Source organism: Conger conger, chromosome 7 (genome assembly GCF_963514075.1).
Source record: "Conger conger chromosome 7, fConCon1.1, whole genome shotgun sequence".
NCBI lineage: Eukaryota > Metazoa > Chordata > Actinopteri > Anguilliformes > Congridae > Conger > Conger conger.
Genome location: NC_083766.1, coordinates 37,303,583 through 37,320,227, shown reverse-complemented (window position 1 = coordinate 37,320,227; position 16,645 = coordinate 37,303,583). Strand labels below are relative to the sequence as shown.

The window sequence follows — 16,645 nt, the reverse complement described above, 5'->3', positions numbered from 1 at the left end:
ATACAGTTGATTAGACTATGCAGGAGACAATCCTCCCCTGGAGCAATGCAGGGTTAAGGGCCTTGCTCAAGGGCCCAACGGCTGTGCGGATCTTATTGTGGCTACACCGGGGATCGAACCACCGACCTTGCGGGTCCCAGTCATGCACCTTAACCACTACGCTACAGGTCGCAGTCAATAATTTTTCCTTCGGTTTACGCTCACACTGTTCATACAAACAAGAAGCTGGTGAAATTAATTCGATTTTTCATCAAATGTTTTCGATTCTCAACAATAATATTGTGATTGATGAATTCTTTAACAGGCAAAATGTACATATTGATACATTTCTTTCAGAAGAATTTCTAGGGATTGCAAAATTCTTTACTTTTTCTTTGACCAATTTGACCTTGTGTCATGTTCTGCTTGTGAGGTTTTAGCCGATTTGTTGTCTTTACCAAGGGTGGCAATAATCCCAGAGGGCAATGCATTTCTCATACTTAAACGAGGACTGACGTGGAATTCCGCTTATGTGAAACGCGTGAATGTTCACGATGCGTTACTGAGGGAAATGTCTTCAATTTTATCCAGTTAACTTGAACGCAATAAAGCATAAACCATTAATGTCATTTCTCCATGTTTCACTGGTGCACTCATACAATTTCAGAAGCTCCTTTCCCCATTAGAGTCGTCATAATGACTTGGATAAGGGCCCGTGAATGAATCCGAGTTACTTTATCAGGAGCTTCAGAACGGCGTACGCTCGGCTTCAGAAAACACGCTCGATCGATGCCGTTCCGTCACGCTCCCCCCCCCCCCCCCCCGTTTTATTCCCACGCCCACTTTTAAACAATTCCGTGGCAACCGTGCCGCGAAGAAAAGGGGCGAGCGGGGAGCATTTCGGCCTTCCCCAGCCTAAAATTGAAAAACTTTACAGACTACGAAATGACTTGGAAACAGTAGCTTTTATGGAGGCTTGTGATTTCTGAAGTGCTTTTTACACGGTGGTCGAGTGGCTCGTTAAGTTCAATCGCGTATAACTAGTGGGGGGAAGGAGCGAGAACTAACGAGAGCCTAACGAGTCAAGTCTCCGTTGAAGAGAATGTGTTGGCGAGCACCATCTGCGAACCAAGCACAGTGTTACATGAGCTATGAAGGGTGCTCAGACAGGGGCCCCTAATAGTCCCAGCTGACCCATGCAAGTCTTTGTTGAGCTGTGGCTAATATACGGCATTAATTATGCTTCATCAGCCACACCTGTGGCTATCTGAAGAGACGATTGCATTTCCATGCACTTAACAGATACACAGAAATACATATAGTAATATGCAGTACTGCGCAGAAGTCTTTGGCACCCTAGACTTTATTATATATATATATATATATATAGGTTTATTTGTGTGTGTTAGTATAAATGAACACATTTGAGATATATATAGGTGACATAAGGGGTGACATGGTTCAGGCAGTGAGAGCAGTCGTCTGGCAGTCAGAGGGTAGGAGGGTTGCCGGTTCGATCCCCCGCCCGGGCTGTGTCAAAGTGTCCCTGAGCAAGACATCTAACCCCCAAATGCTCCTGACGAGCTGGTCGGCGCCTTGCATGGCAGCCAATCGCCGTTGGTGTGAGTGTGTGTATGAAAGGCGCTATATAAATGGCAACCATTTACCATATTAAAATATTTATTTTTCCGGAGACATTTTTGTATTTAATTTTTAAAAAGTAACATATTACTGTAAGCAATTGACTACTTTTTACAAAGAAACTTGATCAAGGCTGTCTGAGATCAGAAGCAAGTAGACAACCAAAGTCTGTAGAAGAACTGTGGCAAGTTCTCCAACATGCTTGGAACAACCTCCCTGCTGATTGTCTTACAGAACTGCAGCGTTGGCTCAGAGAAGTGATGCAGTTTTAATGCCGAAGAAAAAAATGGATTTGATTCAGTTTTTAACTATTCTGCCAAATGACTAAAATGTAATGTAAAATGTATAGTTTATTTAGGACCTTTCCTTTAATTATTTTTGAAAAGAATCGGTACAGAATGTTATACAGGTGCCTAAGACTTTTGCACAGTACTGTATAGCAACACATAAAATTGATTGGTGCTAAATCAATTCGAACATAGTCCAGCAGTGACCCAAAGCACTCCATTTACCAGTTAAATGTACGTCAGAGTTGATCTTACACTGACACTGAAAGAGTGGAGGAAAAGAGGAGTGGCAGCAGGAGAAAGTGAGGGAGAGAAGGAAGAGGAGAGAGAAAGTAAGGGAGATGCAAGGGTGAGAAAGAAGGAAGAAAACAAGCAACAAAACTGTTGAGAGATTAAAGCAAGAGGGAATGAGAAAAAGAAACAGAGGGGGGGAAAAAAGGCAGTGGAACAGCCAAATAACCAAAACAACTGAAGGTTCTAATTCATAGCTGGGGCTTGGCTGTCACCCTCAAACAAATGATAATATCCATATAAATGACACATTAACAGGTAATCATAGACCGGGTTCTCTGCAATGCAAATAAATGGCACAAGTGTGCTAGAAAGTACCCATTCCCCATGTTGGAGGGCGTGTCAGGCCAGAGTGGGATCAGATAGGGCGCTGAGCTCGTTTGGATCCGGTGCTTTCAGGGGGCCGCGGTAAGCGTGAGGTGCAGCCTCACTCTACCTCCTCGGAGAGCTAAAAAAGATGCACCTCTCACCTTATCTCCTCCAGCAGGCAGAGACGCACAGGCTATCACCCCCATCAACTCCCTGCATGCACTGGAGAAGACCGCAGAGGTTATCAGCCCTGCAGATATGCACAGATAAAAGATCTGTACCTTCTGTTTAACACACCCGCGCTGGGGAGACTCGCACGGCACACCCTGGCACCTCTCCCGGCCTCATAAGGGGCAGGTGCAGAGCTGGGAGATGGAAAAACAACCATCCTAATGCGGAGCCATTCCGGCTCTTACCGGAGGCCATTTTGGCTCTTATCGGAGGCTGAGGACTGTAATGAGCCACCTGTTGGAGGCTTCCGTTCAGCATCCGGTTTCTACTTGACGTGGCTCGTATTGCTAGGCGGCAGGGAATGTCCCGTCTCTGGGAACAGCTCTCTGATAAATGCCTTTTAAAGAGCGGGATACAGCCTCACTCTGAGGGATGGGGATTGGTGGAGCTGTTCGTCAAGTTACGCTCTCATGGGAAGAGGAGGGGGGCGGTCGGGGGGTTAACTTTGACATTGACAAAGATTCAGCTTATTTAAAGAATAACAATAATAAAATAACAGAACACACTGTGCTGCACTCTGAACTGAAATGTCGCAGTCAACATCCCTGCGTTCAGTTTTGGTGTCGAGAAAATGTTTGCGCTGCTTCATGAAAACCTCCACAGATTTCTGATATCCTGAATGTAGCCTACAAACAGGTGGGGGACTGATTAGTGCGACTAAATTATCATAAATACAAAATTATTACAAAACATGCCTCTCTCTACCTACCCACAACAACAGCAGCGACGTTGATTATTTCAGGGTAATTTCAAGCTGCATGCTTTTTGGGTTTGACTGTGATTATGTAAACAAAACAAACACCCGGTGAAAGCTGAACATGTGGGCAGTGCCGGTGGGAACGTGATTTTGTGATGTGATTCAGGCAACACCTGTAAGAGAATTAGCGAGCTGCCTCATTACAAAATACATGGCAAGGAACCAACTCACAACTTAACCACCCACAATTTACACTCCGACATTTCTGCCATCATCTTCACTGCACACTGCTGCCACCCTGTTCACTGCACACTGCTGATATCGTGTTCACTGCACACACTGCTGATATCGTGTTCACTGCACACTGCTGATATCGTGTTCACTGCACACACTGCTGATATCGTGTTCACTGCACACTGCTGATATCGTGTTCACTGCACACACTGCTGATATCGTGTTCACTGCACACTGCTGATATCGTGTTCACTGCACACACTGCATCCATGGTGTTCACTGCACACACTGCATCCATGGTGTTCACTGCACTCTGCTGCCATCCTGTTCACTGTACACACTGCAGCCATGGTGTCATTTTGTAATGAAGCAGCTCGACATTGTGTTTACTGCACACTGCTGCCATCCTGTTCACTGCACACTGCTGACATCCTGTTCACTGCACACTGCTGACATCGTATCCACTGCACACTGCTGACATCATTTTCAGTGTACAATGGGCGATCCTGTTCATCTTACACCTTTATGCCATCTGCCTAATGCATGCACAAATAGACAGTGTTGCTCTTTCTTGTCTGGCAAACATTTGCAAGGAATTACAGCTAGCTGAGCGAAATCGGTTTAGCAAAGTCCCGCTAAAGTTTGTTCACTTAAAATATGAAAGGTGACAGTGAAATATATTTTTAATTGAGCAAATAATTGGTCAACCCATTTTTGTCCTGAAGTGCAATTACTAATAATATTATTTATATATTAATATCAGTTTGTAAAAGACGCATTAACATAAAAAATTCACGGCCGTCTACATTTAGAAAATTCTGACTTGATGCCACTTCAATATAGTATAGGTAACACATACATAAACATTATTAGTTTAGCATTCAAAAGATGCACTAATCTTTACATACGAATTTCGGCATTCGGAATGACGGCATGATGTGTGCCAATATAGAATGTAAGGACTAAAAAGCTTTTATTTTGGGTGCAAAAATAGTAGGCCTACCTGTTCAGTAGTTTATTTTATTTTTTTATCCCTTTTCTCTTGTTAAACTAACCACTGTTGAGGTTTCAGCCAGAGAGAGAGAGAGAGAGAGAGAGAGAGAGAGAGAGAGAGAGAGAGAGAGAGAGAGAGAGAGAGAAGAATGTGCTTGAGGGGATGTACATTAGCAGCCAGTCATCTGCATAACAATGCTCAGTAGCTGCATTACAGACAAACCTGAGGCAAGGCCTTTGACTCACGGGCTGTGTTTGGCATGTTAAGCAGGGCCCATCCTGTATTTATTTATTAGCAATTACTGTGCTTCGCAAACTGATTATTTTCCTTTCAAGGGGTTACTAACGCGCTGCCGTACCGCCGGCCCCCCTCGCCCTCCCCAGGAAAGTCGCAGCGTGCAAACGCGCGCATCCAAACAGAAAAATATAAGCCTGTCAAACCGTGTCTCCAGTTACGAGTTGCTGCGCGGGCAAGATAGAGCTTTGATTTAGCCCCTGTAGGAAACCTTGGGCGATCGAAAAACAAACAGACTCCTTTCGTTTATGAATCCCTCCGTCATAAATCTCCCCGAGACGTCAACATATTACTGCTGAAGGCGACTCCACCCCCCTACCCCACACAGAAACACACACACGCACACACACACACACACACATATATATGCACGTACATGCATACATACACAAACACACACATGTATGCACGTACATATATCTACATATGTATACATGCATGTGCATACATACACAAACACACAAATACACACACACACACAAGCATGCGTATGAACCACACACACACACACACACACACACACACACACAGATGTACAAATATGCAAGCGAACACACACAAACACACAGACAGACACACACTTCTGGAAACAGTGACAGCCAGTTAACCTGACCTGCTTGCACCAAATGAACACAAAACAGAAATTTTTTTCACAATTGTAGCAGGAGCGTGGCTGTGGGTCAGGCACACAGGGAGATATTTGCTAATTAGTTGCAAGAATCGTCGTCTGCGAGGGCGCGGCTTTTCAAAAGCCTATAGGAAACGAAAACCACAACCATCTCCCTACTTCACATCAGGAGGAACGACCACCCCGTGACTGTATCCTGCACGCTACCCAATTCAGCTATAACTCAGAATTTAGCATTTCATTTCGCATTTAGCCAAAGTCCTGAAAAGCAGGACTAAAAAAAAAAAAAAATTCAAGCCGCTGTGCATGCTGAGAGATGATTTGCGAGACATCCCCAGGCTAGTCCAATTACAAATCAGTGTAATTAAGCCGATGCACCAGATTCAAACAATAGAGCAAAAGCACGTGCAATGATGACACATGAAAAAAAAAAAAAAAAGAGAGTAGTCAAGAGGGAACATATTTTATACTTCAAAATATTCTTTAAAAGCAGCCAAACATCAAGACGGACAATTAAGGGAAACTTATTGATCAAAATCAGTTCATTACCAGACTGTTCTTCTTAAAAAGCATCTCAAGTCCCTTTAGAACGCAATAAGCCCCTCTGTTCTCCGTGAGGCTGGCCATTAGCCATTCCCGTTAATGGACCGGACTCAAAAACGTTTGAACTCGCCCCACCCACCGAGTCTCTGCGAACGGCACCCGCACGTAGACGAACGTGGGCCAGACGCCCCAGCCAAAGACCAAACGACTCTTCCCTACTTTTTTTAAACCAACCAGACAACGTGAGGAAAAGCAGCACCCAATGCCTAATCTTCCTCAGCAACCCAAAGGAACACCAATCCCAAAGATCACGCACGTCCACTAGCCAAACAAAGAATTGTAAAAATGCCCAGTGCCCAGCCGATTCACACCAGCCTTGCTAAGTATCTGCGACCTTGCACAAAATTCGATGTCTGAAAGTCTCTGGAAAACACAGCGCGCCCTGTTGTTTTCCATCCCCACTTCTAAACTACCATCTTAAAGGACAGCCGAGAAGAAATGGAGACAGTAGAAAGACATTTTTCCTCTGGGAATTAAGGAGGAGGAGGAATTTATTTAATCAGCCCTTCGGTACGTGCCGCCATGACATTTCGGGAGAAGTGGCGAAACCGTATCCTGGCCTGAACTTCACCCGGGGTACATTCCTGCAGATTAGGGAGCCGATCCTCCGTCGGGTGAAAAGTCAAAGCGGCGAGGGCTCGGGACCTGCACCGGTCGCGTTCTGCCCTCAAGCCCAAGGCCCGGAATGGAAGGGTCTCCTTAAAACGCCAGGGAGGAAGAACGCGGAACCTGGGGCCAGGACCGGTCGAGCATCCGGACCGGGGTACAGAAGGTCCAGGTTTACACCCCTCGGGTGGAACAATTCTCCTGAACACTTGAGACGTTTAACCCGAAACTCACTTCCAGCAAACGTTTAACAGCTTTCGAAACATCTCAATACCGGTAACTCTGTATGAAGCATCCTCCTGGTAAATGACGAAAAGGGCGTATGTTGAGAGAAGCCTTTTTTTAGCATGAGGCAGGAAAAATATCAGCGCCCTCTACAGTCACACTGTTCAGACAGGGAGAAGAAGGGTCCACGGGCACGAGTGCACGGTCAGACAGGGCCAAGCGTGGCCATTTTCACACAATGACAAGCAGCAGCAGAGGTGGCAAGAGGTGGACTTCACAAGTGCAGTACTCGCTATGGAGGAGCCAGGCCTTCCGACTGCTTTGGGGACCGACTTGAAGATGGAGCAGCATAACTGCACGCATATATCTACATATGCATCTCAGCACTGGCATACATACACAAACACACAAATACACACACATAACTGCTCCATCTTCCCAAAAAGCGAGGAGATCCTGAGCTAGATGTTTTACAGCACAGATTTAGAGGATATATCCCCCCCTCTCATTCCTATTCAAGAAGACCCCCAATCCCCCCCCCCTTTTGTTTGGCCAGGCCATGTTTTTACCACAGAGGAATAATAAAGAAGTCAATCATCTACACCAGCAAGTATGTAGCATTGCTGGCGTTTGATATTTAGCACCGCTTTACTGCTTTGCACAGGTATTCTACTGCAGTCCGTATCAGCGCGATTTGTTTCACCATACCGCTGTTCATTTCCAATACATTTTTCTTTCGCTCCTTTAGAAGCAGAACACTAAACAGAATCTAATTAACTCGCTCAGCTCTATCCAGTCTGAGATAAAGACAGAGACATACCAGTGCAATCTACAGTACCGGCCTTAAAGGGCATGCAAAATGGATCGCTAAAAAACGAAAAGGCCGGCGCTGAATGTTTAACTGGACGTGGCAACAAGCCATCTCTTATGCACAGCCAGTAAACCGCTTGACCCACGGGTTAATTTTGTTTTAATGCGTGAACGTTACACACCAATCCAAAGTTAACGAGTAATGGCGAAGTCGATATCAAGCTCTATGTGGACAATGAAAGAACAGTGGTGCCTGAACCCCACCCCCACCCAAAACGCTAAACATCCTCAGCTCGCTCACGCTGCCCTCCTCTCACCTCACCCCTTGTCCCCCGACTCTGGGCCCCGACCCCAAGCCCCCAACTGCCCCTCACCAAACGCCCAAACCCCCCTCCCTTCCCCTCCCCTCCCTCTGGCCCGCTGACGAGAAGCAGAGGCCGGCCTGTCGGCCCAAAGGTTACCCTGTGGAGGTCAGGGCCAGGGTCCCTGGTGCAGGGCTCATTTCCTGGGGAGGCAGCCTGACTCTCTCATAAAGCTAATAAGGGCTTCCTTGTCCTGGATGGCAGGGGCCCTCACCGACCCCCTCGTCCCCGGCCACGCCACGGGGCCAGGGGGCCAGGGGGCCAGGGGGCCAAGCTGCTTTCCATTAGCCAAAACGCCCGACCCCCCCCCGCCCACCACCCCACCCCACCCCACCCCCATCCCGCCATTCGCCGTGCCACTGATAGGCTCAGCCAGCAGCAGGCCGTACCAGTCTCCAGGCATCAAGCCAGGTCTGGCAGTAATCAGGCCACTGGTCTGCCGCTGCACTACCTGCCCTTCCACTAGGGGGTGCAATGGCTTCAACTTTGCAGAGGTTGGTATGTTGGATAGTAAACTGCAGAGATGGTGAGCCCACGTGCCAAATATTATTTGATTATATGCATTCATATAATACATTCCAACAATAAGCATAAAAACAATTACTTTAAAATCCTCTACTGGACATGCCAGGTCAATTTTAGAAACTAAAAATGGACAAGTCACTGTGAACTAGCAATCACAGTATTTGAAGATCGGGTTAATGTTCCAGACATTTCATTATCCAGACATTGAAGAGCTCGACAATTCATTCAGAAATGAATCCTTTTCACTATATCTATACATTTCCTTTTTCTGTCTTTGGTTGATCATTTTTCTTCTTGCACCATTTCAGGCCTCATTTCTCTAGTCACAAAGCTAACACTTGCAACCAGACCAGGCACAAACTAAGTGTCTTTTAAGAGACTTTAGGCATTGCATTTCAGAGATAAAAGCACAATACAAACATTGCATACACTGACCTGTGGTGTCCCTTGTTGCCAATTTTCAAATAGTACTTGCCCTTTGTGTTTTCTCCACTCTTACCGAAACGTCACAGAACTGCCAAAAGGGCTGATTAGTTTATCAGATCTAACCAGTTCAATTTATGCACTCAAACAAAATCTGTGCAAACATCACAGCAGGGGTGAGAGGTTCAAAAGCTTACGGAACAAAAGCCTATTTTAAGAAATAAATTGATGCACTGTATTTTTCCCTTAGTCCATGATTCTGATTTAGCCCATCGTACGTAGATCTTTCTAGTAGTTTAGCTTTGATGAACACTGCTGGACCTCAGACAACAGCTCTGTAGTTGACCTAGCCATTAGCACTCAGTAAATAGACCCTAATGCCCACAAGGACAGACAGCCCATTCATGAGAACACAGTCACTAAGCCCATGCTGTGAACTACGGGATTTATTCATGAATAATTTTGACAGTAACATTATAACATATACTAAAGGAACTACATCTTCTTCGAAATGAATGTAAAATGCATTTCACAACACGTGTACCATTTTCTTTTACAGCACCGTTTAAAACATCCATAAAACAAGTGTCACTTAGCAAAGCGATACAGTGAGGACGCACAGGAAATACACCATTTCCTTTGCACATTAAAGCAGCGAAAGGCATAAACAGCATGTAAATGGGAAACTAAATGCATGAAAGGCCAAAGGTAGACAGATGGAGAAGCAAAAGCACCTTGTAGACCGCATTAGTATTTGACTTCCGACTGACTATAATTCAAAAATTACCGTTTGAAATAGACCAGAGTGCATTCCTGCACTACACACCACAATATCGGAAATAGAAACATTTCCTCGCTCTCTATACATCCACATAAAGTTACATTCTTTTAAATCAATATGGAACACCACTTCCTTACAACGAAGATTCAATGCAGAAAAAGGCCACAACTGGATCCACTTCAAACCACTTTGTGCACAGAGCCTGGTGTAATAGTAAATATCACTTAAATCATCTGTCCCAGACTGTGAAACACAAAAACCAAAAAAAACCAGGGCCTGCACATTTCAATAAACATCCAACCACCAGATTTTACAAATAATCATTCGCGAATCGCAAGCGTCGAGCGCAGAAGGCCGAAGAAGATGCTTTTGCAATTATTTACCCGTTATTTATAATGCGGCCGGCACCGCTCTATCGGACCGAAAACTTTTCAAATGCCCTCCTCCCGCAAAACCAAAGACAGCCAAAAGCCTATAGGAAAGCCGAAGGCGCGTTTGGGCACATTTGGGGCACGGCGCGGTTCAGGTTTGGGCGCGTAGCGGGTACCTGTGCTGCTCCACGGCGTCGTTGTCCGGCAGCTCGGCCCCGCACACGTTGCAGCGCTCGTTCTGGCCCCGGCCGTCCGCCTTCATGCCGCTGGCCAGCTCGCCCAGCTTGCTGAAGAACTCTCTCTGGATGAAGCTCTGGGGCAGGAGCGCCCCATAGGCACTGAAGTCCATGGACATGGCCAGGCCCGGGGGCATGTGCAGGGAGGAGGCCACCGAGCCCGGCATGGCCAGCGCCGCCTCGTTCTTGTGGTTGGCGGGGACGCCGTACAGGGAGGCCAGGTGCTTCTCGGTCAGGCCGCCCGGGCCCACCATGGCCTCCAGCCCCACGTGGCCGAGGTCGCCCTGGGGGTCCCCTCCCACCCCGTCCTCGCGGACGTAGTGCAGCTCACGGGCGCTGGTGATGACGCTGCTCCGCGTGGGGGTGCCCGGCCCGTCCCGGTTCCTGTCGGGGTCCCCGCCCCGGTCGCCGTTGCTGGAGCCCGACTCCATGTTCCGGGGGCTGTCCCTCCCGCTGGGCTCCTCCACCTGCATCATCTCCGTCTTGACCTCGGCCAGCAGCGGCGGGCAGCTGCCCTGGCCCAGCAGGTCCGCGGCGGAGCCCCGCTGAAGGCCGCCCTGCAGCAGGGTCTGGCCGATGCTCATCAGGCTGTCCACCGCCGCCTTGGTGGGCGACATGGTGGAGAGGCTGAAGGAGGTGGAGACGGAGGGGCTCTGCTCCACCATGCCGGCCGGGCCCGACCCCAGCTGGGAGGCGGCGGCCGCGTAGGCGCCCTCGTCCATGGAATGGTGCTTCTTGTTGAGGAAGGCGTTCTTCCCGTGCCGCGCCTTGCGGTCCTCGTCCTCCTCCCCGCCCCCTGCGTCGTTCATGCTGACCTCCGTGTCGTTCTCGTCCGAGGACTGGATGGTCTCCAGGATCTTCAGACACTGCTCCTCCAGGTACTCGATCTCCAGGATCTCGGCCGCGTACAGCAGGTCGTCCAGGTCCTCCACTTTGGCCTGGAGCGTGGCGGTGTAGGCGTACTCCAGGATCTGCTGGAAGGTCTTTGGCGAGAGGAAGTCCAGGGTGTAGTGCTGGCTGTTGCGGTGGAACAAGATCTCGAACATCTTGCTGGTGCAGGCCAGCACGGTCCGGTGGGCGTGGAACTCGTGGCTGTCCACCATGATGACCACGTCGCAGAGCGTTCCCGCCAGGCGCATCTGGTTGGCCTTCTGCAGGAGCGCCGTGGGGTGGCTCGGGTTCTGGAGCTGGATCATACCCATTTTAGTCAAATCCATAACGTCTCCGAAATCCGCCAGACCAACACATGGGGCTGTCCTCCAACTGCCACCCCTGGTCGGTGTCCTTTCAGCTATCTTTGTAAAAAGAGATAAGGCTATAATCTGGAAAGAAATTAAGACAAAAGCAACGATAAGTATTAAAACGAGGAAGGATACAAATAGAAGACTGAACATTTATCTTCACAAAATCTCACCTCAGACTACCGCTGGGATATGAATATGGGGAAAAAATTAATTAGTCATAATTTGTATTAATTGCATCTTCAATTACGATGACAGAAAAACTGCTGGCTACAATTAGTTTTAGCATGGATATTTGTCCTATTAGTTTTAGCATGGTAGTAGTGCCTGTCATTAAGCACAGCAAAGATAATTCAAAGATGCTTCTGAATGGTCTAATGTTCCTGTCTGAGACTTACAGCCCCAGACAACGGCTATCTATTCCTACAATATGTACATCATCATCTGAGGGACACGTTTTTAAAATAATGATGTTTAACTCTCATTTCAAATGAGCTTTATTACAATCCATGAATGAATCCATGAATTTCATGAATCCATGAAATGTAAAATATTGACAGGGAAATTACTATATGCATGACAATCACAGAAAAAACATTACTGCGTTTGGGATCGCAAAATACTGGTCGACATATACCCACTTTTCACTTCTAAACGAACGAATATCCTACCCGTTTTACATCAAATTAGCTCCATCGTTGAAATGCTTCGTCGTCAACTACAATACAGTCATTTAAATACTTGTAGATGACAAAGAAACTGAAGTGTACACCTAGCAATTTTAAGCTTAATTTCTAGGCGCGACGGTACCCTTTAATATTTTTAATATTCTGTCTCAATGGCGCGAACATGCACAACTGTAATATCACGAAACCGATTTCATTTTAAAGTTTTACATGAAAGAAACGATTCCCTCTAGAGCCAATTCAAAGGGCATACATAAGGCACGTACTGTACGCTACCTCCTAATCACTCGACAGGGGATCCTGCACGAAATAATAGGCTACATTTTTGCGACCATTATTATAGCACTACGGGGAGAACACCGTGGTATTCTGAACCAGCTATCGCGGGCGAGAAAACCTGGCAATCTAATGGCCTTTGTTAGACTGTGTTAGTGCTCGGTTCACAAAGACCATCAACACCCATTCTAAAACGGACTGGCAATCTTATTCGGTATTCTCATCACAGACAGGAATACTGAGGAGAGCATAGAGTGCACAGCAAACAGTGCCAGGAATAGCTGGAACGGAGGATGTCGCAAAGGCACCGCGCCTGTGCACTAATAAGTGAACATCACGTCCACATGTGTGTTTAGACGTCTGTGCCCCCTCGCAATACAATTAAAATAAACCAGGCGATGGGAAGTAGAGCGACTAGTTTTAATAAGTCGTCAAATATCGGTCAATATCCCCGTGAAAAATGAATCGACACAGCAAACTTAAACGGAGGACACGTCCGCTGGCGCCGGTGATAGCCTACACTCTAGGCTATGACCCAACTTCTCACTAGTTTTAAAGTAAAAACTGTTTACCTTAATTGGCGGGACATACAAGAAGATATAGCCCCAAAACAAATGTAGCCCATTGTAAATGTGTACAAAAAAGGTCGAAGCAACGCGTGGAATTGGCAATCCAAAAATGCAGAATACTGTCGAAAGGAGGGGATATTAATTAAAACCATTTTCGCATTGGGAATTAACAGTAGCCTATAGCCCAGGCTACAGTTAATTCCCAATTCGGTGCATGACTGTAGGGTAAATCTAGTCTTTCCTGGGATACCACATCCCCGGACAGCTCATCTGAATTATCAAACTATACAGGTGTGGCGGGGACAGGTTATTAAAACACAGAAATAACCACTACAATGTGATAGCCTACATACACTTATTTACAGTCTACATTCTGATAACAGCATAACTCTGCACGGCTAAATTCAATAAACAAGGGTTTACTATACAGATCGAATCAACTTGCAAATTGACACCCTCTGCGAAAGCCACTACACAAATAATATCAGTTAAAGCGTAAAATAAATATCTGGTCCGCATGGACGAAGGCGGAGATAGCTATAAAATAATGTTTTGGCTGCGGGTGAGGGCTTACAAACGAAGAAAACAGCACAAAATACCCTACGACTCGGCTACTTGTTGATATGAATGCACAAATTACGTTTTACTAGCCTACTTGAATTTCAATTTGGGTCATTTGTGATTCCATAGGTTAGGCTACAAGATAATACATGACTGTTGCGTGGCGTCATAATTTAACAAGGTATGTTAACATCTCAGAAAACAACCACAGGTCGTCATAAATGAACAGAAGTAGCGCTACTGAAGATGTTCTATTGGTAGCCTATTACTCGAGAAAATTCATTCCTAACGCTTTTCGAATACTTCCGAGTGTCCAGTTAACCTATTAGAAGGCAGCCCTAGTACATGCAGCCTATACCTTACCAAAAGTCCGTAGGCTACTGTCCTTTCTGCTAATTAAACGTTAAACAATGACGCCGACCATAGGCAGATAATTGAAAACCTGTTTAAAACATTGCAGATCACTGTGCCCTAAGCGCTTACTGTAGCCCATTACTATACCCAAATGCGCCATTATAATAAATATACATTTACTACACAATAAGGTAGTCAGAAATGCACTTACACTAAAGGGGACCTTCACCTCCCAGACAATAAAGGCAAATACAAAAGTACAGGGCTTATCGGGAGAGAGCAATCCTACGAAATGATCTCTCTATCCGAACTCCCACTGTTTGAAAAGCTATTTCAATTGGTGACTTTACAGAAGACACTAATTAACCCACGTGAATCGTTTATAGTAAATGACCGCAGCTTGAGGGCGTCATAATTTAACATATTGCCGTTCTCTCGCTCTCTCGAAACACTCATCTAGGCTAAATAACAATTCGGGCGCGCGGGGCATCTGCATTCAATGATTTAAATTCCCTGCTCCGCAATACCCTATGGTTCTTGCATTTCTGGTCTTCGGAGACAATAGGTGTTTTCCGAATCATGAGAATAAGTAATCGTTATTAAGGAATCAAAAGGTCTCGTTCGATGCACATCTTTGCCCTTTGGTGGACATATTTTCAGGTTGCTAACCCCTATGATTTTGACGTTACGGCTTTACAATGCATCAAGTGCATGAAGCTTCAAGCCTAACATTTAAATGGCCATTAAACTGCCATCAAAAACAAGAACGCTTGATACGGTGACACAAAGGTATATCCAAACAAGTCTTTGAAAACATTTAAAGATTTTATTTGCAAATAAAACGATGCTTTTATTTGGCAGCACGTCATACTGTCTGGTGTGCAACGAACTGTAAGACCAGACCGCACGTTCCCCCTGTTGTGATCTCCAGAATACTAAAACAGACGCTTACGTCAACGTAACATCTTTACATGCTCCCCATATTAATATAGGCGAGCTACATGTAAACTTCAGCATCCCTTACAGTAGGCAACAGTTTGAGTTTTTGGTAGATTAGATTAAACCGTCCTCGCGAATGCATACTTTGTGACACTCACCGAAAACATCAATAGGCTAGCTCAACTTAGCTTGGTTGTGAGGCTACAGCCGAACACGTACATTGTGGTTGTTTGAAGTGACGAGATTAAACGTTTACTATTAATACTAATGAACACTTCAACTGTACGAAGACAACAACCAGCATGCAGAGAGACGGGACTGTTAAGCGTTCTATGTGTTTATAAGCTGCAAGCCCGTAAACTCTATGTACTCACCTAGTTTGCACGTTTAGTCCCCCAATGTGTAGTTATTAGGGCAACAGCATAGTAACGCAGTTCACAGTACCCGCTCTCTCACGCACTAACTCGTCTCCGCTTTCGGGTTAGCAAATCAACACAATGGTGACGTCAACGTACTGACTCACTCTTCTTCTTTCTCGAGGATTCATGCAAACACTGCGAAAGTGAGACACCTAGGGGGCTGCCATATTTAATGCTGAATGTTGATCTTGGATTAATTGGGTGGCAGTGATTCCAAGGCTACCGCCAAAGAAGTAATAATAATAAAATCATGATAAATTAATGTTTTTAGTAGTATATTAAAGCTGCAGGCTACAATACATTAATTAGGCCTACGCCAAAATATAAGTTACAATGACATTGTATGCGCTGCAATTGTTCAGTGTTGTATAATAATGGTAAGTATTTATATTTGTAAACGAAAAGACGCATGCATTTGGCCTACTCCATATTATGTAGACTATTTAGTTAGCCTTAACAAAGTTTTAGTTTTACGTCTGCATCCCGCTACAGGCCTACTCTAACAACAGGGTTCCAAAATCAGAAATCATTTTCGCAAGTAGCTACCCTACTTGTTCATAAAATATAGGAACGCATGACATTAAATCTTGAAAATACTTTAGTGGCATGGGAATAGTTACGTGTTGCAACGTGTACTTTTCAAGCATCAAATTCCAGTTTTTCCAGTATAATTTATTTGCAATAATATTAGCCTACTTGTCGCTGCTATATTGCATGTCCATTCTCAGAAGTGTATGGTCTTTAAACTGTCTCCCGTTGGTGGAAAAGGACAAACACTGTACATTTGTTCCAATGCGCGTGAAAGTTAACGCTGCAAAATATGTGGGTCACTTTCTTTGCAAAAAAAGCAAAAAAAACTTCGTCACATCCATATGTATCGGCAACGGTTTTAACGACTTTAAACAATGCTGTGGGCATGACTATTTGGCCTCCGTTCTCCCTCGTGCTGTCGCCTTCCCTTGCAACGCTTTGGCTAATTATATTTAATTAGCCGGGGCACTGAAGTTATTGACAACGTAACTGCTGGCATCTAATTAGCCAGGTGTAGGACGACCGCTGGACAGGGCCATGCA

The 16,645-nt window shown here is 45.7% G+C and overlaps 1 protein-coding gene across 2 annotated transcripts in view; it reads right to left on the bottom strand.

Annotated features, from left to right (window-relative positions):
• The window catches only part of zbtb16a (zinc finger and BTB domain containing 16a), a 130,743-nt gene extending 115,048 nt beyond the window's left edge, over window positions 1–15,695 (bottom strand). Inside the window, exons 1-2 of one of the 2 annotated variants that reach the window (XM_061249243.1) lie at window positions 15,528–15,695; window positions 10,468–11,849 (exon numbers count right to left, since the gene is read on the bottom strand). In XM_061249243.1, the coding sequence (XP_061105227.1) occupies window positions 10,468–11,744 (1,277 nt within the window). In that variant the 5' untranslated portion in view covers window positions 11,745–11,849; window positions 15,528–15,695. Of the gene's footprint in view, window positions 1–10,467; window positions 11,850–14,425; window positions 14,526–15,527 lie in introns of those variants that run through there. The other variant, XM_061249241.1, reaches the window with a different exon arrangement.
• Between the last annotated feature and the right edge of the window lie 950 nt (window positions 15,696–16,645).